Raw genomic sequence first — 26040 nt, forward strand, 5'->3', positions numbered from 1 at the left:
TGGATTTCATTAAAAAATACTTTATGGTGTGCTGTTTAATGAGATGGTTCCTCTGAGTAAATTTCGAGGGGGAAAATATTGTCAAGTATTTTGCAACGAACCTAACGCTTCTATTTCATCTGTCTTGTTTGTTTTGAAAAATGTCAAACCTAAAGAGATGAAATGTAGCCTTGTTTTCATTTAGGGTTGATTTTTTAAGAGAAATTTTATCGCTCTGTTTTTACTGCTCGTATAGGATGTGTTCACAGCAGGAGTGGGACTTTGACAACCGCCAGCATACTTTTAAAGACTTTTAGAGACATATTTTCATATTCGTTCGTACATCACAGAGCCATAGAAGTGCATTTATTTGCCTTTCGTGGAATGTGATATTTAACCAAGAGCGTCTGATACTTATACTCCCAGAGAGAGGGAGAGAGAGCGGTAGACGTCTACAGGATCGTATCTACTGCTCAATAAACATGTGTTGTGTAAGCTAAAATTACAACAAACAATCAGCCAAGTATTTTCGAGTTGCCAACCACAACATGCATCTGCAATGAAAAAAGTACATTAAAGAAAGCCAGATGTTCCTGTTGAGAAAGGTTTGTTACGGGACGTTGAAGATACCTTGTCTGCTTTTTATTTGGGGGAAGAAATAATAGAATTATTTGGTAATGTTAAGAACACCCTCTTGAGACTAACAGCAACAATTAATCTTAAAACATTTTGTAAGAAAATATACACTGTATATTTACTGCGCACTACACCTGTTTCTCTGCCTCACTCGGTTTATGGGGGAAATATCTGTTAATGAACCAAGAATACTGGAAAATGCAGTAACGGTCAACAAATATAAATAAATATAAAATGCCTCATTGACTTTTAACTCAACCCTTAAAAGTGTTGTTTTAACAAATGCTCTCATTTGTTTTCTATGAATTCTCAAGGTATATTTATTTCTTAGGTTTATCATCTTTAATTACTGATCTTTGTATTGCTCAATGAAAAATGTTCAAATATGTGGATCCTAACGGCAGTGATTTTTCATTTTTTTGTTAGAAATGTTCTTTGAAACCTGATGATCCACAAATCTAATTATACATTCAATCTTTTTCCACATATTTGTTTTTTGCTGACATTTCAGAGTCAGTAGCGTTACCTTTTATTAGAGTGTTAAATGGAAAAAAATCATCATGATCAAGAAACATTAAACATTTTCCACAGATTTCCTGTCCTTGTGACTGATTCTTTGGGTTTCATTTTACATTGTCTCATATTTAATCTGTTTCAAAATGTGCTTCTGTTCTCTTAACCAGTGGCCAGATGCATAAACACAGCCACTATGTGTCTTACACTGTAAAAAATAAATTGCTGCCTTAATTTAAGTACAATTAACTGTTTAAGTCATTTTGATTTTAATTACATTAAACTAGCTTTAAAAAATTAGCTGAACCTTGTAGAATGTATAAATTCAATTTCACTTATAATTCAAATTAGACCTGCCTTATAGCTGACTTTAAAAAAAAAGTTATGACCAGTCTTGAAGGGAAAAAAAAAGAATAGATGGCTAACTTTTTAAGACTAGTGTAAGCTGTTTGTGCAACCGGCCCATGCTGATAATAATGATTTTGTGGTGAAGTAAATACTATAGAGAAACAAATGTAGTTTCTACATTAAATAATATAGTTCAGCCAAGAATTAAAAAACTAAATTTCATATCAATTCAAGCTTGTAGAAATTTAAAGTTTTAACTTATGTTTTACTCGTTGGAATTGTTTGTTATGTTTACAAGGATTTGTTGAGTAAATATCAAAGGTATAATACTGATGTTCCCATCATGCACTGGATAAGGTTGAATTACAAGGTGAAATTTGACTCTTTAAAGTTACAGGGGAATTTTGTTTTTGTCTTTGTAATGACATTTGTATAACTTTATTAAAAGCATGTCTTCTTTTATGTCAAAAAAAAAAAAAATATATATATATATACTTTATAAGCTTTTAAAAAATTTCTAATTAAAACAGCAGAATAGCAGCAAGTAGAATAAGTTACCGAATAACAAAATGTATTTGTACTACAGAGGTGGCACAGAAGAACATGAAAGTGGGTTTTAGGAGTATTTTCATATGTTTAATGAGGCTCGGAGGTGACATGAGTGCAATCAAATTCATAAATTCATGTTGAAATTAATGTTTTAAATATAAAATTTTGAATATAGAAATACTGAATGCTTTAAATAACTGAAACGATACTTTAAAAATGAAATTAAAACTGCCAGAATGTAGCAGCAAGTTGCTGATTTAATTACTCAATCATTCATTCATTTGATTCATTCGAACGGCTGATTCATTCAGGAAAAAAGCAGGTGACTGTCTTTATGAATGGGGAATTGAATCATTGACTCACTAGATTCGTTTAAAATGCACATTCTTATATAAACGAGATGTGCAGTGGCTCAGTTCTGACTTGTTTCAAACTATTTTTGACAAAGAAATAGAGCAAAATCAGGCAATAGTGTTATAGTCAGACAATGTAAGTCACTTTATATTCATTTCTTGTTTATTTAACTGTTGTATTAAATCAATGTCTCATTGACGAACTCCCTTAAATCATTAAAAGCTGTCAGTCAGCTGTCAGTTCATCTCGATCTCAAAAAAGTTGCATTATAATCAACGAAGCTCTCTACACTGCACAATCAATCTGTTATTTACACTCTCTCTACATTTTGTTTATGAAAGGATTTGTGAGATATGTCTGAAACATTACTCAATGTTGCAAAAATACGTAGAAACCTTTGAAGCTCCCCTCAGCGCAAACACAAATACAGTATGCTGATTGGGTCAGTAAATTGGGTCATAAATATTTTTTCATAGTCGCACAAATGCGACTGAAATGCTTGCACTGTAGATTCCTGTATCTGCCTTGTTTACAATACTTGTGTTCCCATTGAATAATTAATAAGGTTGAATTTTTCACTGTTCTTAAGTTGTATTTACACTGTTTAATGTTTGCTTTTGTTGTTAGGTTTATTACCTTGCTGTTTTGTGACATATGGGATTCATTTTCTACTCAGAATGATCCATTCATACACTATTTGCTCATTGTTATTTTCATAATGTATTGTGCATTGGTCTCTGTGTTAATTTGGGTTAACTGTTAACTATTGTGTAGACATATTATCTTAGAAAGTGTAACAAGCTATCTGCCTTGTTTACTTTAATAATATGTTTTTTTTAGTGAAATACTGTTGGGGTAAAGCTTACAAACAATGACTGAGTAAAATGTAGTAGTTGCAGAGTAAACCTCAAATGATGAAATAGAAATTACTCAACAAACTCTTAACTGCTGAAGTTAAATTTACTTATTCTCTTTGTTAATTTTACATTAACTAGTTAAGTAGTTTTGCCTTAATTTTATACTTAAATTTACTTTAAATATTGTAAAAATATGTGCAAAAACATGCAAAAAACAAACAAACAAACAAAAAAAAAACCTAAGTCACTTTCACCCAAAATCAACAATTTGCAGAACTTGCTTGCAGAAATTCTCTTTGATTTATACCCTTGTAAGATTTTTTCTCATAAACAATCTTTAAATAAAATTGCTTATGCGAATATTGAAATAAATAGTAACAAGGCTTTCTTTTATGTATATTATATTATATTACAGTTATTTACAAATTACAAAGGGCCATCTGAATATTTTTATGCACATACAGATTTGATTGAGTTCTTTCCCAAACTGCATTGCTCTAAAATATGAGACACCAATGTTTCAGGAATTTAGGACACAGAATAGGACACATGTTTATTTAATAACTGCTTTATTTCCTATTTGGATTTATGTATATGCTTTATTTTTTAAGAATGGCTGTTTTTTTTTTCAAGGCATTGTTAGATGCCAGTGTTTCCTGTCAAGTCTTGTGATTTTAAATCTGTATTTAACCTCAGACTGATCTCAAAATAAGGTGCTAAAGTTGTGGCTGTGCTTTAAAATTAAATTATTATAGTATTAATTTAAGTGATGAGGGATTTTGAGAAGCCTGCCTACTTTGAAAACTTCAAAATAATTAACAGTTGAAAAAAAAATGTTAGAAATTTAGAAAAGTAAACAAATAAAGTAATAAAAATAGTTACACTGTTTACATTTTAAATGTAATCTGAAACCTATAACATTTCCGAAGTAACCTTCCCAATACTGATCAGTAACCGTACAATGATAGTTACCTTTCACAGCGCAAATGAAGGATTCAGAGTTCTCAGACTGTAAGGGAAGTAAATGCGACATTTGTCTGTAACCTGGCAGGGATTCGTTCTTGCTCAGACACTGAACTGTCACCGATGTACGTCTGCATATTTCTCTGCTTTGTGCACCTGGAGTCAGTCGCTTTAACTGCTGTCATATTTATGGTAGATAAGCTTCGAGCTGCTGCTGCAGGTCTGGATAATGTCAAAGACCAGGGCTTTGGGTTGTTACGTTCTTGATCTGTTATATACTGCCGCTCTTTTAAACAGTTTCTCTCAGTGAAAAGGTTGCAGTAAATTTGCCTCAGTGTTTTGGCATCATAGGGTGTTTGTGCATGGCATACAGTCTCAGATTCATTTCAGCACAAACAGATCAAAAGCCGCCACAGTAATAGATAATAGACAGAAGAAATTCTCTTGGCTTTTGTTGTCAAACCTCAGCCCCACCTCTTGGAGAACTTTCTACATAAATAATTTATTTATGTACTTGGTCTAGATCCATATAAATGTTTTTATCTCATAATTTATATTATTTTGGTATGCTCTTTAATAAATTGCTTGTGCAACAACAGAAATCAATAAGCAATAAGCAATCAAAAGCAATAAAGCAAACTTTTGGTTTATTATTATATTATGTTATATTATACTATATTAAGATTCCTCTTTAAGATCCTCTGCATTATTTGTAAATTGATAACTTTTATATGATTTTCATATAGATTTAAGACCATTATGGCCATTTTGGTTGAAGTTTTTTGAATAGATCTAAAATAGCAGGGAGGGAAATCATTTGTGAACTGTTATATGTCAGCATTTTTTAAAATCTATTATATCTCATGTTTTAAATCATTTATCAGCAATGGATTTTGTATAACCTCTAGCTTTAAGCTAATTCTTCAATGTGGACATAAGTCTTCTGGTTCATTAGCTGCTACAGTCTTAAAAATAAAGGTGCTTCACGATGCCATAGGAGAACCTCTTTTGTCTAAATGGTTCCATAAAGAACCTTTAACATCTGAAGAACCTTTCTGTTTCACAAAAGGTTCTTTGAGGCGAAAGAAGGTTCCTCAGATTATAAAAAGGTAAGAAAGGGATGGTTCTTTAAAGAACCTTTGACTGAATGGTTCTTTGTGAAACCGAAAATGGTTCTTCTATGGCACTGCTGTGAAGAACCTTTTGAAGCATCTTTATTTTTAAGAGTGTATAGGGAAATAACAAGAAGAATAACAACGTGCAGTAAACAGTAAAACTGTACTACAAGTCAGTGTGCTCATAGTTAAGATAATACGTTAAAATAATATGATAAGACACACCAGTTTGCAATGTCAAGCAGCAAAATGAGCTGTTTTGTAAAGACTGGACTGGAAGCCAGACCCATAAATTTTACAAATGCTACTGTTACAGGAAGAATAGTACATCTTTATCTTAAATAAACTGGGGTAATTCATCTAAGATTTATCTTACAATATGTCTCTAATTTTGTTAATAACACTGGCATTCGGCACTGATTTGGTTGTTGTGCTTAATATCGTCTCAAAGAAGTATAATGTTTAGTAAAGACCTGTCTGGATAGCAGTATAAATGTCTCTTTCTGTTGCTGTCACTGTGCCAGAACTACGAAGGACACAGAAGGTGAATTATAGAGATACTGTATAACTACTGCAGAGTAATCAATACAGTCTATGACAAAAATGCAGCTTTCGCAATGTAACAAAATGTATTCATCCAGATAAAAGTAGTGAGTCTGTTTAACATTGGTTGCCTTTATTGTTACTAATAATTCCACAACCCTGAGTGCAGGAAAATGCTTTTATTTGAATCCAGCTATATAGTTTATATTTGATATAGTATGCTTCCTGTATAAGTGTAGCCTAATGCTCAGAGCAGTCTCTTTGAAATACTTTCAGTGCAGAAAAAAAAATGCTTTGACAAATAGACTCAAAGAGCACATATTTGTCTCCTTATGAAATGCTTGCAGTGTATTTCTGCATTTGAAAAGATCCAAAGCTTTCATGATGTGTTGAAGCGTCTTTGAACCCCTCACAGCTGCATTTCAATGAGTGTTAGTAAATGAAATGTCTGTCGTTTCTTATTTCAGCATCCAAACAGCATTAAATGAAAATGTATAAACAACACATGTAATCGAAAACAAAAATGAATCTTGAAGAAAGTTATTTCTGAGTCTTGATGGGATGCATTTTGCGGAAAGATGATATCTGAAGGGTATAAAGGACACCGGGTGCTTATTTTTGGCGTAATGGACAAATGAGCCTTCGGCTCCCTGCTGATATAATTTTGTATCCATGCACATGAATTCAGATGGTCAGCGCTCCAGAAAAGTTGATAATTGTGCAGAAATTACAGGTCTTCATCCAGTAATCACTCAACGCTGATGGCGCCAGGCTATTTCTGTACACTTATTGACAGACACTGGAGTGAGAATCAAGGCCAATGAGTTTTTCACCGTCTGCTGACACTGGCTCATTTCAATCTGCTGTTCCTAGAGTCTAATTTAGACCAGCACAAACCATATTCACAGCCAGATATGTACTAACCTATTTATTATAATGAAAATATAATTATCTGAGAGATCCATCAACATTTTTATTAAAGTCCTGGTAAAAGGCAATTCAGAATTGTTTGTAAACACATTATAAATGTTAGAAATGTATTACTGAAAACACGTTACAAAGACTGTGAACTATGAATTATGGATTTGCACCGTCAAACAGTTTTTTTGGTTGTTTTTTTTACCGTTTTTGTGTTCAGGATTTTTGAAATCATGTCTGGATGACCGCTGAGCATGGGTCCTCCCCTAACACTATAATAACTAGAATGCATTAGAGTCAGTGCAGTGTTGCCAAGTATGCGTTTTTTTTTTTTTTTTTTTTTTTTGCTTTGCGGGATTGGGATACTTTAACACTGGTGCCGCAGGTTGTTTTTCATGTCCCCAGGTTGAAGTGATAATTAGCCACTGGGATGCAAATTTTGCCAGGGGAACCCCGCCAAAAAGCATATTTTACCCCCAGAATGCCATTTTTACCAGCTAGTTTTAAGTAGCTATTGGGCGAGTTTTGTTGTGAAAACCTGGCAACCCCGCATCAGTGGTTCACCCGCTTAATCGCTAGTTAGTTACTACAGCCTACAGTTTGCTAGTTAGCTATGCATTCGTCGTAAATGCATATTACCTGGTTGCGATATAATTTACAAAACAGCTCGGTTGCCTTATTTCTATTTAACTGTATTCCACAGTTGAGATACGCGGCAGCTTTCCCGCGAGTGGGCGTGGTTTCAGCGGACACGCCTCCAGTGTTTGAGAGCAGAGAATACTGCTTTTTTTTACTTTATTTTTATTTACTTGACAGGTTTTATCATTCAAGTTTGGCTGAGTGGTTAATTACACATTTTTCTGTGGTGACAAACTCAGACCATATTTAATATTGCTTTATACGGACTTTAACATTTCCCATATGCAAAGCCAATTTAAACTCTTTTAAAAATCTGAAAATATACAAAAATGTTCTGTTGATAAACCCAGATCTCTGTACTGTCAAACTTCAACAGTCAAATATACACACGGAGAAACTTTGAAATATGGACTGAGCTGTAAAATCAAATAAAGACAGTCTGCACAATGTTACTAAAAATATTATTCTACCTTTGACGTCAATATTTACAGTTTTACTTTTAAAATCATTTAAAGGTTACAGTGGACTCCTGCATTCACATATTTCAGACAAATGAATGAATAACAAATATGATTGAAAACTTAAGTTTAATGGCTGCCTTAAATTTTTAAGCAAAATCAAAGAGGTACCAAACGTTCATAACACACTTTCAATAACTTTAAAATCAATTACTAAACTGACTGAACAAATGTATTGTTATAATAGGCTAATAAAACGATTTCTATAGTGCAAATTAATAACGTTTTAAAATTTATATTGTGAATTTAAAATTACCTTTAACATGAAGTGTATTGTTAAAAAAAAACTAACTTAAATACTGATTCGTATTTTTTGTCACTTTATTTAGAAACTCTGTCATAACTTGATTTGTTTCTTTATTCATAAGTGCAAGATTCCTTGCTGACACAACAAACACAGAAGGAACTGAAGCATTCGGTGAAACGCGCGCACTGCGCATCCAAGAAGCTGTTGCGCACCGAGTCAAAAATCATTTATTGCTCTGTATGTGCATGATGCAGTACGTACCAGACCAGAGTGATTCTCATAAATCCCACCCACGACCGTGGGGCTACGACAATAGCTATTACATCAACTAGACCTGCATTCTGGGAAGTTTTACGCGCGGATGGTGAGAACGCGGGACATTTTTGCGCGGGACATTTATTTACAATGTACGTACGTTTTTAGAGCGTCATCTGGAAATACATTAGAAGTGATGTATATGTTGTTAAGTTAATAGCTATATTTTAAATAATGGACATTTCAGGTAAATTTGGCGCACATTTTGCTCCTCTAACAGAATTACTTAAGTCACCAAGTAATGAAGTGACGCTTTTGTAAAAATGGAATCAGATGATCCACTTGGTGTGAGGAGTCAGGTGAATATCTCGACTGCTTTTGCCAACATCTCACCAACAATAACAGGACCTGACGAGCTTGCTTCCGCGTCTTCATACGATTTAGTAGTAACATCCATACTCGGCACAATTTTGACCATCATGTGTTTGGTAGGAGTAATCGGAAACGTTTACACGCTGATCATCATGAACACCTCTGTGCGCGTAAGTGGATCGATGTATGTCTACATTGTGAACTTGGCTCTGGCGGACCTGCTGTACCTCTCCACCATCCCTTTCGTGGTTTGGACGTATTCTGCAAAGGACTGGTACTTTGGCGACATCGGATGCCGCGTTCTGTTCAGCCTGGATTTCGTGACCATGCATGCGAGCATCTTCATCCTGACCATCATGAGCACGGAGCGCTATCTGGCTGTGGTGAACCCGCTGGACACCTTCGGTCGGTCCCGACGCTACAGGCGCGCAGTCACCTGCCTCGTGTGGCTCTTTTCCTTCATCCTGGCTCTGCCGACCATGATCATGATTGACTTGAAGAGAGACGTGCACAATGGAGTAGAGAAGCGCATGTGCCACCCGACCTGGCAGATGACCGCGTACAGAGTGTATCTGACCATCCTGTTCAACACCTGCATCTTGGCTCCTGGATTAATCATTGGATATCTCTACCTGAAATTAGCCCGGACCTACTGGCTATCGCAAACTTCAGTATTCCCATCCAGAGAAATGAAGAAGTGTCCTAAACAAAAGGTGTTATATATGATCTTCAGTATAGTTCTGACCTATTGGGCGTGTTTCTTACCCTTCTGGTTGTGGCAGTTGCTCAGTATCTATTATTACGCGCACGGACGGCTGTCGAGCAGCACGGTGGTGTACATTAACTTCGTTGTGACTTGTTTGGCGTACAGTAACAGTTGTATCAACCCGTTCTTGTACACTTTATTAACGAGGAATTATCAGGAATATGTGAGGGACAGACAAAAAAGCATAGAGTTTAAGAGGAGGTTAAGACTGTCATCTCAAAGGTCTGTATCGTTGGGGACTAGTCAACAGTTCTGTAATACTTTGACTAATACGCACCGCAACGGCATTTTGGATACCTACAGCAAACTTTGATTTCGTTGCTTAAACAAGGCAGTTGTGTAATTAATAATTAACGTACATTTAACACATTTGTATAAGAAAAGACGCTAGGGAGCCACTCGTCTTTCCTTCTTTTATTTATGCACCCAAAAACGTTTACAGATTTACAGCGTGAAACAATATCGTGTATGTGACCATGGACCTCAAAACCAGTCATAATTGTCTTTTTTTGAAACTGAGTTATACATTGATGTATGGTTTGTTAGGATAGGATAATATTTGGCTGAGATACAACTATTTGAAAATCTGGAATCTGACGGTACAAAAAAAAAAACAAAATACTGAGAAAAATGCCTTTAAAGTTGTCCAAATGAGGTTCTTAGCAATGCATATTACTAATCATAAATTAAGTTTTGATATATTTATGGTAGGAAATTTACAAAATATCTTCATGGAACATGATCTTTACTTAATAACCTAATGATTTTTGTTCATAAAAGAAAAATTGATCATTTTGATCCATACAATGTATTTTTGGCTATTGCTACAAATATGCCCGTGCAAGTTATGACTGGTCCAGGGTCACAATCTGAATCTAAAAAATAAGTTCCTAATCGATCTCCGAACATTCCAAAACACACATTTTAAAATTTTTATATTGTGGTTGGCCAGGAAAGCTTTCCTAACAGAAATATTATCATCTATCATCCCTAAAATAATTATTTGGGAACATTTTAGGTTACTTTTAGATAGTCTCAAAATAAGTTATTTAGTGGTTGTATAAATAAAACTTTTAAAAGAACTATCAGGGCATGTAAAAACTGCAATATTCTGGGAATATTACTTAATGGTTGTAAAAATAACCCCTCCAAAATAGCTAAATAGGAACCAAATACTAATATTACACAAATGCTATGTGTTTGTTGGGGTGTTTCATAAAATCAAATCAATTAAAGTTTTCCTAGACAGATTATACAAGCAATAGATAATTCTGTAGAGATTAATCACTTTAGCAGAAATATGAATGTTAATATTTTGCACGTGCTTCTTCACCTTGTGCATTTAGAGAGATGTTGTACATCACTGACCAAATATGTACATATTAATACAATGGTGACGTGGTTCTGAATCTACGAACCATATTAAATACATGCAGGGTGTTAGATTATTATGTGAAACGTGTGCAATCATAAATAAAGATATTAATGTGCAATATAAATAATGTTTTTGGGTTTATCTTCAATATCTGTTTATTTAAAATCACACATGACCTTCAATGTTTTTTATTATATTTATACGTGCTTTGTTATATATAAAGTATAGTTTACACATTAAATATGTAAAAAATAGCAATTTAAAAGCTATTGCCAGTTGTGATTTTTCATTTGCATGCTATTGGACAAGAGAAAGCATGGAAAAATATCCACATTGTGGCATTGTCTCAATTTTCTTTTTAAAAGCACTGATCCCTGGAATATTATCATTGCATAACATCCTTATATACTTTATGTTCTGCTTTAATAAACTGTCAACAGACATTTGTTTTAGCCTGATTTTATTTAAAAAATTGGTTCCTCTTATGTTTATTCTTCTCCTTGTTTGTGAAAATAAATTTGCCGACACGGTCAAGAATTTCCATAGGAGTGGATGAGGTGTTCATGGCCTGACTGCAGATTTAACTTTGCTTAGGTGCTGAGCAGTGAGCTGTGAAATCACTTTCAGCGGCTAATACACATTCACACCAACACCAAACAAATGCACAGTGTCACTTCAGGCTGTTTTCCATAAACACACATCGCTACATTGTTAAGCATCCAATAGTCTCTTGGACACTCACTGGACTTTACTAAGCTGGTCTTCCAAATCATTTTTTGAATCATCTAAATGGTTCAGTGGTATTGAAGCCAAGCACTTATTCTGTCTAGTTCACACGCACACGCTGTACCGGCTGCTCTATTTTATGTTGCAGAATTGAAAACATCTATCTGGCTACTGTTATCCTGGTCAATGCTTTTTGGACTTATTTTGGATTCTCCATCAGTTGTGCAATGGAGTAATAAATGTCATGTGTCCTGTTCAAGGAAGCTATTCTTTCTTGTAAACAATTTATATTTTATACCAAGCAATATATTTCCCACTGAAATACTTTAGTAATATTTGGAGCGGAAGGAAAAGGTAAAACTGACAGCAAGTTTTTTATGCATTGTATAAAACATTTTTGGGAACAAGATAATAAACCTTTTATGAAAGTATGACAATTTCATAGAACGCAAGAAGGACATCTGTAAATTTAATAACGTTTGTTTTAATCCTGTTGGAGTTATAGTTAAAAACATATACATGTTAACAAACAAAAGCATAAAATAGTAATTTCTTTCTTCTTTCTTTTGGATTTCAAATCAGGTTTTGCAATCCCATATTTAACTATCATTATGATGAGACCTAAAATATTCTCTTAACAAACCAACAGATTTACTAAAGACATTTTTAACACTTTTGAATCATTGCACAACAGCAGTTTTCTGTAGCAATCTGATTTATTGACTGTTGTATTTATCTGAGGTGTTCTCATATAATTATTAAAACTATTTCTATATTTTGGACATCTACAATGTCCAATATTTTGGAAATCTACATTATTTCCTATTTTAAAGAAAGCCTGATTTAGAAGATTCCAGTCGTTAGCTAATACATCTGTTGATTTCCATTTTTGTGGCTTGGCAGTTATAATTGCAGGGCTGTGATTTTAATGATTGACATTTCAATAGATTCTCCTGCTACGATGCCTGTAATGTCTGAACTTGACTGACGACTTACTGGGTGAAACCAGCATTTATAAGAATTTTAATGAATAGCTAATATGTTTGTGTAGTCATTTACAGATGAAGCGTTCATTCTGGAACTGAAAATGTTTTTTTAATGATACAACACCGTTTAGCATATGGCACATGAGTTGAAGCCCACAGGAGAAGTAACGACTGTGGTAGCAGTTTACGTTGGTAAGATCCCATGTTTAGATTTCAAGTTTATTCTTCCATACGGCGCCAGTCGTTGCCATCCGATGCATGCTTTTCAACTTACACTGACCTACTTTGAAATGTCTTCATCATTTTTGTCATCACCTCTTGTAGGAGAGCCTGTTGCATCCTAAGGGAGTCTGAGCATAATTGCCTGCTGTTCATCTCTCTCACAGCTGGCATATTTTCCATTTTCATGAAATTAAGTTAAGGACGGTCACTTTGTTTGACTTGGATCTGTGCCACTCAGAATAAAGACTACTTTGTCAGAGAGGCTGATCCAAAACTTGTGGTCAGTACATTAAGGGATAAGACCAAGTGCATAATTGTGCCTCTTTAAAGTCACCTTCAATTTAAACTGGACAATTCTTCTCCTTTAAAAAAAAAAAAATTATATATATATATAGTGCCGCAGGGATGACATAGCCTATTTTTGTATGCCAAAACCTGGAAACAAGTTAGCATTTTAGCACTTCCAGTTCCATCGGCCTGAAATCAATGTGTTTTTGAATGGGTTTTTGGGTAAATGCCTGAAATGTGAATGTGCGAGACTTCTGGTTCATTAGCCACTGGGATTAAGAAAGTAACGAGAAGAATAACAAAGTGCAGTAAACGGTAAAACTTTTTGCAATACAAACCAGTGTGTTCATAATTAAGATACATTAAAATAATATGGAAAAAAAACACCAGTTTGCAATATCAAGCTGCAAAATCAGCTGTTTTATACAGCTAAAAATAGCTGGACGTGAATGACACCGTAAGCCAAACACATTATCTGTCTGTCTGTCTGTCTATCTATCTATCTATCTGTCTATCTATCTGTCTGTGTGTCTATAAATCGCCGTAAACATTAAAAGGAAGACATGTCCCCAAATTTTTTTCAACGCTTAAATAAGCCATGTTCTGTAAATGCACAAGATTTTCGGTCTATTAGCATTACAAACCAGTTTGTTCATAATTAAGATACATTAAAATAATTTGGTAAAAACACCAGATTGCAATATGAAGTGGCAAAATCAGCTGTTTTATACAGCTAAAAATAGCTGGAACCAAATGACACTGTAAGCCAAACACATCTATCTATCTATCTATCTATCTGTCTATAAATCGCCATAAACATTAAAAGGAAGACAAGTTCCCCAATTTTTCAACGTGGAAATAAGCTGTTTTCAGTAAATGTGCAAGACTTCCGGTTCATTAGCCGCTGTAGGGATTAGGAAAATAACGAGAAAAAAAGTGCAGTAAACTGTAAAACTGTTTGCACTACAAACCAGTGTGTTCATAATTAAAATACATTAAATAATATGGTAAAAAAGCAACAACAGTTTGCAATATCAAGCAGCAAAACCAGCTGTTTAAAAATATCTGGAAGCATGACACCAGATGCCAAACACATTAAATTTACAAATTGCCTCGTCCACTCTTATGGGAAAAATAAAGTGGATAAAATGATAGAAGAAAAAAAAAACACGACGAAGGACTGATAACAGTTCTATATTTTCACCAACCCTGTAGATCTGGATACGGTTCACATTACAAAGACATACATACAGCTATTTCAAACTGAAAACATAAATATTATCCTTAAACTTTCATTAGGCCTAAACATATAATATTGTCTGTCAGTTTCCATAAAACAATGAATTAAAAATAATTCAACAGTCAGGCTACTTTCCGTTTTGAACAGTTACTTCAACTGATAGTTAGTTCATTGTACCCTGGTGAAAAAACCAGCATATGCTGGTAGGTATGTTTTGATGCTGGGATGCTGGTTAGGTAGGTTTTGATGCTGGTTTAAGCTGGTCTTTTGCTGGTTTATGCTGGTCCTTGACCAGCAACATGACCAGCAAAAACCAGCAAAGGATTCCAGCATCAAAACATACCTACCAGCATATGCTGGTCTTTTCACCAGGGTAATGAAATGAATAGATAGTCATCTCAGATGTAATTCGCGAATTGCATTTAAAAATGTTAATAATTTGATATAAAGTTGTGATGACTTTCAATGAACAGATTTTCTTAGGTTTGTGTGTATTGTATTTTGGGGGGAAAAAGTGTTAAAAATATGCACTTTGACAATCGTTTGTAAATTTTCATCGAGTTCATCGAGGTTTGCTCAAAGTGATTGTAAAACTTTAAGACGGAAAACAGAGACACCTTGAGGACATTCAGAAATTAACAACAGGCAACAGAGAAGAACTACAACTCCCATGACCCTCCGCGGTTCCGCCTACAGCTTGACGCTGGTGCGTCTGACGTTACACTCTGGCTTGTTTTGGCCGTTTGTTTCGATATCCGGCGATCAAACGCTTTCGATGTGCTGGATATTGTGACTGAGAGGTAGGTGCAATTTATCAAGCAGTCTTCGTGTGTTGTAGTCTTACTCGAGTTCGTTTGTTCTCAGCCTTAATTTGGGATAAAATACCCTGCTGAGAATGAAAATCTCTCTTGTTTTAAGTGATGTCAGCTGGCGCGGAGGGTTAACGCCAAACAGCTAGCTGAGCCTCGCTAGGGACTTTAGCGAGTACAGATTTGTTTGTTTCTTTCATCCTACTTTTATCCTACTATGTATTTTACTTCTCTGACAAAGTCCACATGCTTTAAAAAAGAAGGGAAAGCGAATGATCATAACATCAACAGGGTTTCTCAGCACTGCTATTCGAGATCAGCTAGTCTGTTCTGCCAATCTGCTGGAATTAACAGGCTGTGTTTCAAAACCTAGTCAGCAGACTACTTAGACAGCGTGTTTGGGTGTCATAGGTGCGTCTGATTTGAATCATTATAGGTAAACAAAACAGAAAACACACTAAGTGTCTGCACACTTAATGAGATACTCATTGACAGCACTTATTTTAAATATAAATGCACTCATTCCTTAAGATCGGTAACTCTTCTGACACCTTTTCTTTCAATTTCTGTGTGTGTTATAACGTTACATGAGCTCAAGCTGAGTAATTGTCATGAATATAATGTTCTTATGTATCTGTCTCACTAGCCTGTTTAAAAATGTCAGTCATGTTTGGAAACTACATAATTTCGTGGGAAATGGGAAATGAGATCTTATAAGCACACGCACAGATGTATGCAATCCAAATGCATCATTACAAAACTCTTACTGTATTTATACCATAAGCATGATGAAAACACAATGTGGAGTCATGAATGTACAGTTTGCTTGTCTCATTTCAGGTTCCTGTGTGTGTGCATGGGTGTTTGTGTGAGAGGGAGAAGGTGGAAGACTCAGGGAGTCTGTGTGTCTTATCATGGCTGACGGGTCCAGTGATGATGATGTCATCCACCTGGCTAGTTTCAACACCCATCGTGGTCGAGGTACTAACATTGAGCCGTTATTTTGGCGCATACTTTCAACCTTATTAGAAGTAATAGTGGTATTCTGGGCGTTCTGACCCTTGTTTTGCTTCATGGGTTTTTCTTGTTAGCTAAAAGAATTAGGACAAGGACGTCCTACATAACAATATCCTCATCGTCGGATTCTGATGATGAACCTGTCAGATTTGTACCAAATGTTCCTGTCGTGGTCAAGGATGATGAAGAGGAGGACGTGCGCATCTTAGAGGTAACTAGAGATGCGTTTCAATTCACAGGGTGCCTGTGTAGTATTCACTGCTGCCTGCACACTTAGCAATGCATATCTGTAGAATTCATGAGTATGATAATACAGCATACTAGTGGCGGGAGTCAGCAGGGACCTGATGATATGGTTTTAGATCTATATTGAGGTAGCGGTATAATAATTTTTGCATTACAGTTGTTCAAAGCTTGAATAAATTGAAAAAGATGTTTAAAGGTTGTATTTGCATTTGGCTTTGGTAGTTTGCACAGATGTTATTCCTATTTTGTTTGAATTTTATTTGAATTTTGTGAGACATCACATCTTTAAAAGGAGCAGCTGAAGACACACCTCTTCCACAAGCACTTAACCACCCATAAACTGATGCACACACACTCACTCACTCATATATATATATATATATATATATATATATATATATATATATATAAATATATTTATATATATATATATATATGTATGTATGTATATATATATTTATATTGTTGGCTATTTGACATTGCTTTTTCTCCTCTTTTGGTTGCTTTGGATAAAAGTATCTGCTAAATTGAAACAATATTGTAAAATAGAAATAACTGCAAAAATCATAATAACAAAAATCGTGTTTTTTTATGTTATCATGTTTTTCTTGTGTTGGTTAGCTGTATTTTTTTTTAGTTATTTTTACATCAAATCAAAATAACCCAACTGCATTTTGACTGAGATTAATTGTAATGCACAATGAAAAAACATGATTTAAAACAAACAAACAAACAAAAAAAGTTGTCTGTTTTTACAAATGAACTCTTCATTTGTTCTAAATTGTGGTCAGTCTCCCTTTTCCTAAAAGTACTGACAATACTTTTTTTTTTTAGTATTCTAATGGCTGTATGATATCGTAGCAAAATATTAAGGTGATCACAACCCTGAAGCCTATTCGATCCCATTGTCTTAAAGGGGTTTTCTTTTCTGCAGTATGTGTGTGGTTACATGGTTACTTAATCAATAAATAATTAAACAAATTGCATATTTTTTCTTCATTTGTAAGTCACTTTTGATAAATTTAAATTTAAATTATTTGAATGAAACTTGCTGAACAGTAACTGTCAACAAATGGAATAGCATTAAATATGGGTTCAATTTAGCTGCCTAGAGAAAATCATTCTTGATTCACTCTAAGCCTTTTTTCAACTGCTGTGGTAACAAACAATATACACTACTCACAAAAAGTTAGGGATGTTCGACTTTTGGGTCAAATTTAAGGAAAATGTAAAAAGTTTGTGCTACAGTGATATTATATCATTAAGTAGAAGCATGTAATGGTAATTTTTTCATCTTAAACAATTTATTGAAACAAAAGCTGACAACAGTGGTGGCTGTACCACAACAAAAATTGTCAGTGTCTCAATAACTTGTCATGCGTCCTTGAGCATCAATTACAGTTTGACACCGACGTCTCATGCTGTTCACAAGTTGACTTATTGTCTCCTGAAGCATGGCATTCTCTTCTTGAAGGGCTGCCCTCAGGTTATTAAGGTTCTGGGGTGCAGGGTTATGACCCTCTACAGAACGAGTCCCTGTTTATGCGACCTCGATGAGCTGGGGCATTGTCGTCCATGAAGATGAAATCAGGCCTGTGTTGCTCATGCAGAGGCACAATGACTGGATCAGTGATGTTATTCAGGTAGTATTGGCTTGTCACAGTGCCATTCTTAAGGTGTAGGGCAGTTCTGTATTGACCAAACACACCAGCCTAGACTGTAACACCACCACCTCCAAAGGCTCATCTGGTGGCAACATAGCTTTCTCCTTGATGTCTCCAACAGCATTGGTGGCCATCATTTCTGCTCAATGTGAATCGACTTTCATCAGAGAACAGTACTGGTTCCTCGTCCAGCACAAATGCTTCCTGGCCCATGCAGGTCTCCCTGGCCATTACAGTCTGGGCATGTGTTTAATCAATACTGTCCTACACCTTGTGAATGGTACTGTGACAAGTCAATACTACCTGAACAACATCATTAATCCAGTCATTGTGCCTCTGCATGAGCAACATAAGCCTGATTTCGTCTTCACGGACGACAGTGCCCCAACTCATGAATGTCCCATCATCAGGGAATGGCTGTTGGAGGCTGAATTACCTCAAATGGAGTGGCTTGCACTTCCTCCAGACCATAGAAAACCTGTGGGATCAGCTGAGTCGTCATGTAGAGGGTCGTAACCCTGCACCCCAGAACCTCAATGACCTGAGGACGCCCCTTAAAAAGGAGGGAATGCAATGCCTCAGCAGACAATAAGTCGACTTGTGAACAGCATGAGACGTCGTTGTCAAGCTGTAATTGATGCTCAAGGATGCGTGACAAATTATTCATTGTTTGAGATGAAGAAATTTCCATTGCATGATTCATCATTTTTAAGTGTTCCTCAAAGGAGAAGTTCACTTCCAGAATGAAAACCTCTTTGTTATTTACTCACCCCATGTCATTGAAGTTCTGTCGTAAAGATATTAAGTTTTTTGAGGAAAACATTCAAGAAATTTTCTCCATATAGTGGACTTCAATGGGGATCAGCAGTTTCAACGCAGCTTCAAAGAGCTCTACACAATCCCAGCCGAGGGTGGGAGTGCTCATCTTCACATTGCGTAACCATGTTGGAAAGCTCATGCTCGCCTGCATACACAGTCATTCTAATGCTGAATATAATTTGTGCACATTAGGGAGCTGCTATCATATGCGGAGTATGAGCAGCTATTCACTTTCACTTTCAATTTCACAATCACTGTACTCTGTATAAAGGGCACACATCTTACAAGATCAGATATGAGCACATTAAATCCTCCAGCATGACTTGTCAGTCATCTCTTCTTACTCTTGTCTTGACCCACAGTTAGTTAAATCTGATTCCTGCATCTTGTGTTGGATGCAGGGTTGCCAAATCCACTTTTTTTTGCACTGAATTAGGCTGATTTTAAACTATTGTGAAGGGTTGATTTTTCTCTCATAGGTTAAATGCTTGAAATATTACATAAATTACCTTTGACTGAAATGCTTGTATGATAAAACTGTGCATGATATTAAGTTTTGTGATGGCCACTGGTAGGAAGCATTTTAGCTGTGTTTATGATCAATCTGCACAAGGGTAACTGTAAAATATACGTTTTAGGTATGGAAATGAAATATTTTGAGTTTTGATGTGGAATATGGTCATTGCGCTACTTTGTGTGTTTTTTTTTTATTATAATAATTAAGATTACAAAGAATGGCTTGCCAGAGGTCCAAAGGACCATCACATGGCCAGGTACAGAGCCGAATATTATTCAGTTTTATGCAAAACAGAAATACAGCAAGTAGAATATTTTTTGTTTTGTTTTTTCCTTTTTTGTATTTGACACATAAAAACTGTAACAATGTATCTTACCTTGCTTTCACTTGAAATGTGTCCCCACATTAAGTCCTTGAATTTGAGGGTATTGGACCTGGAAAGTCCTCGAAAGTCCTTGAATTTGAAGTTTGCCAAGGTGTGGGAACCCTAAATTTAGGTAATTAAGTAATGTAAATGTATTATGTGTGGATGACCCCTCTGTCATTAATGGTATGGTCCTGGTAATATAAGGGCTGGGTGTATTTATTCAAGGTGTGTTTTGGGGAAGGGGATCCCGACCGACACATCTGTGCCCCCAGAATTCCATAGTTTTTCTTCATTTGTGCAGTTTTTCTTTTGTTTTGTTTTTTTGTGTTTGGCCATGTGTTTTAAAAATAAAATGTGATAATTATAAAGAACTGAGTTTATGCAAATCATGCTTCCTGCCTTCATTGGACGAATCCTGACAGGTCCCCATTGAAGTCCACTATATGAAGAAAAATCCTGGAATGTTTACTTCAAAAACCTTCATTTGTTTTCGACTGAATGGGCCTAAGTCTAAATACTTATTAGCACTGATTTGTTATAGCTGTGTTTTTTTTTTTTTTTTTTTTTTTTTTCTCTCAGGAAAGTGACAACTACAGAGAAAGGGTTGAGAGAATAATCTTTCTTTCCAGAAAATTGATGTCTAAAAATGACAGATTTCCAGAAAATTGATTTGCCCTAAAACATGATGAGCAGTTCCTATTCGAATATTAATCATACGTTCTTTTTCCATCTGACAGCCACAGCCCTCACCTCATCGTGAGCTGATCCGACCTGCTGCCAAGTGGGGTGCGAGCACCTTCCCGAGCCAGGCATCTGGATCCAAAAGACATCCTACCAGCGCACACGCTCCTCATCCTTCTGTAGTCACCGCACATCCTACATTAGGAAACCAAGCCATAGGTGTCTTAACCACGGACCAGAATGCTGTACCCTCGACGTCTAGAGAAAATGCCTTGCACAGACCTCCAATGCCTGTTAAGGACTCACTGCCCCTTCCTAAAGACCCTTCAACCAGTGCACACTCAGTGAATCAGGCCAATTCTGTTTTTTCAGCTCCACCCACCACTGAATCAGGTCAGTCAGGCGTGGGCAACAAAATTGAAGTGGTCGTCTGGCCGAGAACTGAAAGGACCGTAAAAAGGCCTCGGACGCCACAGGAGACTGTGCTAGTAGAGGTCAGACAAGACGAGCAGCCGGCGGCGCCTCTCTCTCCTCCGCGATTACCTGCGCCGGCTGACAACGAGAGGCCTGGACCGTCAGCGCCTAGAGAACCCGTAATACAGCAGGCCCCTGACCGGACGGCCCTTGATGTGCTGGTGAAGGGGGTGGTGAGTCTTCTAATTAGCACTTTCTGTTACAGTATCTGGCTGTACTTTAAAGCTAGGGTTTATTTTGATTTGTTTTGACATTTTCAGATGGACCTTTTCCCCGATGTGCAGGATGCATATGTAGCAGAACTGATAGAGAGAGGAGACCTGAAAGATTTAAATGTGTAAGCACAAACCTTTTTCTGCTCATTTCTTTTCTATTTTGTTCACATATGTTTGTTTTTTTTGTTGTGAGACGTTGTTTGGGTACTTTGTCATAGAATATGCAATATATTGTTGGAGAACCCGGATTATCCGAAGAAAGCAAACTCGGTTTTGACACAAAGCAGTGTTCTCCTCGAGACGAATGATTCTGAGACGCAGGTTTGCACAATATTTTTGTCAGATCTGTAGTTTATATTTGGTACGTTACACATAAAAAGGTAACTAATGTGGTGTCATTTACTTTCTCTCTGTCATGCAGGAAAGTGAAAATTATTTTGATTATTTCAAACTAAAGACTGTTGGCCCAGAGGTTGTTATTCAAGCTGCAGACATGCTGATGGGTGACTTCAGAATGTTGAGCTGTCAGGATATCAAATGGGCCCTGAATTGCCTCAAAGGACACTATGCAATCACCCGAAAGGTGAGAAATATTTTATGTTTTCGTTGTGTGTATTTTATGGAAAATTTCTTTCCTTTCAACTAGGACTGTCACAAGTGCTATAGAAATTTTGGCTGATGTTTAAATGTTGAAGACGTAACTGCAGTTATGAAGATTAATTGCCTGTTTTAGGGCTTCGGTGATAATGATGAATAATACATACTTTTTTTGTTTTTGTGCTACATTTAAATATTACAAATGACTGTGATTAACAAAATACTGTGGTTTTCATCTGCAGTACAAGATTAATGCACTAAAACCTTATTATAATATATAAATATAAAAAAAATTCTAAATAACAGAAACACAATAAACTGTCCGTAAATGTTATTCCCAAATAAACCTATATATAGACATACAGAGCTATTTATTATAAAATACTTAAATTTACCCAATTACTTTAGTTAATACTTTAAACCGTTGTCAATAACAATAGACTGCTTATAATTGTATCTAAATTATACATGTAAAAAAAAAAACAGGAGTTCAAGGGACTGCAGTATTATGACTAGGGCTGACCTTGACTAAAGATTTTTTTCTGGTCACCTAGTAGTCGTTCACTGTAAGCATAAGTTGATTATTAGTCAGATGTTAAATTTAACCAGACAAATCATAATAATGAGCCTTTAATTGGCTGCATAGCATTATAAGTGCTCAAGCGCACAAAAAAAGCTTGCCACAGCGTGCCGGCAGATATAATAATTATGAATGTGTCAGGGAAAAACGGCAAGTAACGTTTTAACAATTTATTGATAAACTAGCCCTTTCTTTGTTTTCGGCTTAAGAGATGAAGTCAGCGACACTGACATGTCATCTCCGCAGTAGTGATGCACCTGTATGCATGCTTCACACGGATTACATAGTCTGAGAATAGGCCTATTTGTTTTCTATTTGAATTGGTTTATTTTAAAAGTAGTTCACTCTCTATAGATAGATTTGTCATGTCTGTAAGGCAAGTACACACAGAGTTTCGAAATGATGTGCTTAAGTGCACAGAGACCGAGATGGCAGAAAGCGCATCCTGCTTGCTTTCATTATTTTACAAAACAGTGTTTTATTGTTGTTCTGAGTGCACACAAATGAACGCAGAGTTTTTACAGATTTAAAAGATGTATTACTCTTATATGTATGACCAAAAGTGACAGAATATTTTAAGAGCAAGTGAGCGCACCGGCGCCTCCATCTGACATGCAGTGAGCGCGGTACTATTCAGCTTCCACACTCCGCACAGACACTTGAATAGCGCACATTTTTCTAGGTTTATATTAGATTAAGCGGCCATATAAAAAGCTGCTGCTACTTACACATTTCAGATGATAAGCCATATTTGAGGTGGTTGAATGTCCTGTCCAATGTATTACCGCATAGACCAGCCGTTAACGATCTGTCTGTCACAGATTGTGTGACTTCGCCACTTCCTGTGGACAGTTACAACAAAATTCTCCATGGCCACGTATACACTGCAAGTTTCAGGATTGACAGCCGCATTTAAATGTGGGAGCGAGTCCCATAAATTATCGTTCCATGTGTGAACAGAACAGCAGTCACTCCAGCATTTGTAACCTTAGCAACATTTTGGCGTCTTGCGGGAGTGAATAAGAATTTAACCGTTTGGTATCTGCCTTTTGGCTAAAAACACTTTGTCAGTTGATTTCAACTAAACTGCCACTGACGTGCCATATTTTGTTTTCGCTTGGGAAGCTGCTTTAGAGAGAGCGCTGTCTTGCAGTGTTGCCATGTCCTCATGTTTACAAGAGCTTTTAGGCATATTGTTTGATCTTATCTTATAAAGCTAGGCACTATATGGAGTTAATAAATTGGTCTGCTGCGAATATGTTTTTTTTAGTGTTATAAAACAAAGCATTTGGGAGTTTTAGTGTTTTTTTGTGCTTGTCCTTGTTTGTTGTTGTTGTTTTTTTTCTATGAAGATCTGGCAACACTGACACTTTACTGCAGGGCTCGTGAGCGTAAGTAGCCCCGTGTCAAAATGTGCTAAGGTTAAGACTTCTTTCACTGTTATTATCTTGCGTCTCGCATACAGATGAAGACACATTTGTGTTGCATGTTTAAATACGTCATTAACAACTAGTTGTTCAGTTCAGTTCTGTACACTGCGTAGAATTTCTGTCAATGCGATTGTCACTACCTGTATTTTTCGGGAGTTAATCCAGTTGTCGAATGCTGTTGTCACTCCCGTACTTTTTGGGGAAATGTGTACAGAATGCAGTTAAGAAATAAAAGGTGAACTGACAACTGAATTTAGCTGCAGTGTGTACATGGCCTATGACACAGTTCAGTTTGCAACATATAAAAACAGCAGTTACAACAATAAAAAATAACACATTTTCCATGAAAAAAATTAAAATGACAATAGGATTCCACACAAATACGGCAACATGAGTAGACATAGTAAATATTAAAAAAGAAACCATAGACAGACTGCTACTACTAGGAAAGCATCATGCCACTGTGCATGTATGTATCACCATAATGTAGGCTGTTTAAAAGGAATCGTTTAGGGTTGGTTAGTTTGCTAGTTTGTCAGAAAAGCTTTGGACGTGTATTTCAGTGTCATTACTTCATTACTTTAATATCATTTATGTGTAGTAGCATTCACCTGAAAAATTTCACAAAGCAACTGCAAATGTCATTCTCCAGATGTTGGCATCAGCTGCTGAAAATCCCATATTGTTTGACCACTAGTCATTTTTGTGGCATTAATCTTTCTGGTAACTCTCGAAGGCCTTATTCGAAGCCCTCAAGAAGTGGCAAGAGAACTCCACTGACCCCTCAGGGAAGAAGAAGAGAAGGAGAGAGCCAAATGAGCGCGCCTTCATAGACTTCAAGTTTGAGCAGGGTATTACATATGTTTTTGTTTTTGCCTTTCAAACTCAAAAAAACAGATAAACAGTAAAATACTCATTGCATCTTGTTCATCTCAGGTTCTTTTAAACTGGAGAGAAAGATGTACTTTTTGGAGAAGAATCGCAGATGGAGTCGTGGTAACGAGGCTACGCTGGATCCGTCGCTTGTAAAAGAGCTGCAGTTCTACGAGCAGAAAGCCAAGGAAATGGCTGAGGTACTTGACATGGCTCACTTCTTCATTTTATTTCTAATGGTTCCTCCTGAAATAACCCAGAGAAATAGGGTTGTGGTGAACTGAGCTGACAGGCTGTTAATTGTTGAAATAATTACGAGGGTTTTTTCCCCCCGCTTTCAGCATGAAGATTTTCTCCTGGCTTTGCAAGTGAATGAGGAGCAGTATCAAAAGGTGGGTGTGAAAAGCCAGTTTATGTACTTTTAATGCTCTTGTAATGACGTCAATCCACATCATAACAAAAAACTTAACAGTTTAGAGTGTGAGAGTTATTTTGTCCCTTTTCACAGTTGTAAATTATTATATAACACAGATAGTTCCAGCTCTAAAATCAGATTAGAAGGACCTCGTGTGGCCTTGTAATGTTTTGTAGATTATAATACTACACTTTGTGTTGAGAGCATGTGACATTTTTGACCTGTGCACTCAGGACGGGCAGTTGATTGAGTGTGGCTGCTGCTGTGGGGAGTTTGCCTTTGAGGAGATGACCCAGTGTACAGATGGCCATTTATTCTGCAAGGAATGTCTGGTGAAATACGCCCAGGAGGCAGTGTTTGGCTCAGGACGGGTAAGTCGTCTGTTCAGATTGTTTAGTCTCTAAGGTTACCTTTTTGTCTTTTGAATCATATGTATTACTGGAAACGCTATGAGTGGTCACAACTGGCATTATGTCACAGTGTTTTCAGGCATTGTGCTCTTATTTTTAAAATTCCTGTATTTTGGTTTCGTATTTGTTCAGTGCTTTATAGGTGCTTCCCAGTTCATCTCCTAACTTAGTTTCATTTTCATTCTAATAATCATTAACAAAGGATATACTGTTTAACTTCACCTGGATTATTGCATAAACAATGGCACATAAGTTCTTAGAAAAGCTCTGGCATCATTGCTTTGCAGATGTTTAATATTTTATGTCTAATGGAGTGAAATTCATTCATTGTTTAGACAGATTCACTACTATTCAAAAGCATGTTGGTTAGTGTTTTTGAAAGAAATGCTCACCAAGGTTGCTTTTTTTAAATACAAAAATACACAAAAAAAAAAAAAAGAAGACTATTACGTTTGAAAATAACTGCTTTCTATTTTAATGTAATTTAAAATGTAATTTATTCCAATAATAGCAAAGC

The 26040-nt window shown here is 36.0% G+C and overlaps 2 protein-coding genes across 2 annotated transcripts in view; both read left to right on the forward strand.

The window, feature by feature from the left end:
- Window positions 1-7448: 7448 nt before the first annotated feature.
- On the forward strand, window positions 7449-10431 carry uts2r5 (urotensin-2 receptor 5). Its single transcript, XM_051100157.1, has one exon. The coding sequence runs from the start codon at window positions 8758-8760 to the stop codon at window positions 9883-9885; it is 1128 nt and encodes a 375-aa protein (XP_050956114.1). The 5' UTR covers window positions 7449-8757; the 3' UTR covers window positions 9886-10431.
- A 4655-nt stretch (window positions 10432-15086) lies between these two features.
- rnf216 (ring finger protein 216) overlaps window positions 15087-26040 on the forward strand; it is a 35572-nt gene continuing 24618 nt past the window's right edge. The window contains 11 exon segments of the mRNA XM_051106123.1: window positions 15087-15209; window positions 16059-16199; window positions 16310-16446; window positions 20586-21176; window positions 21264-21340; window positions 21437-21539; window positions 21640-21801; window positions 24562-24676; window positions 24762-24898; window positions 25040-25090; window positions 25347-25484. Coding sequence (XP_050962080.1) covers window positions 16133-16199; window positions 16310-16446; window positions 20586-21176; window positions 21264-21340; window positions 21437-21539; window positions 21640-21801; window positions 24562-24676; window positions 24762-24898; window positions 25040-25090; window positions 25347-25484 — 1578 coding nt within the window. The 5' untranslated portion in view covers window positions 15087-15209; window positions 16059-16132.

This window comes from Labeo rohita, chromosome 3, assembly GCF_022985175.1.
Source record: "Labeo rohita strain BAU-BD-2019 chromosome 3, IGBB_LRoh.1.0, whole genome shotgun sequence".
Lineage (NCBI taxonomy): Eukaryota > Metazoa > Chordata > Actinopteri > Cypriniformes > Cyprinidae > Labeo > Labeo rohita.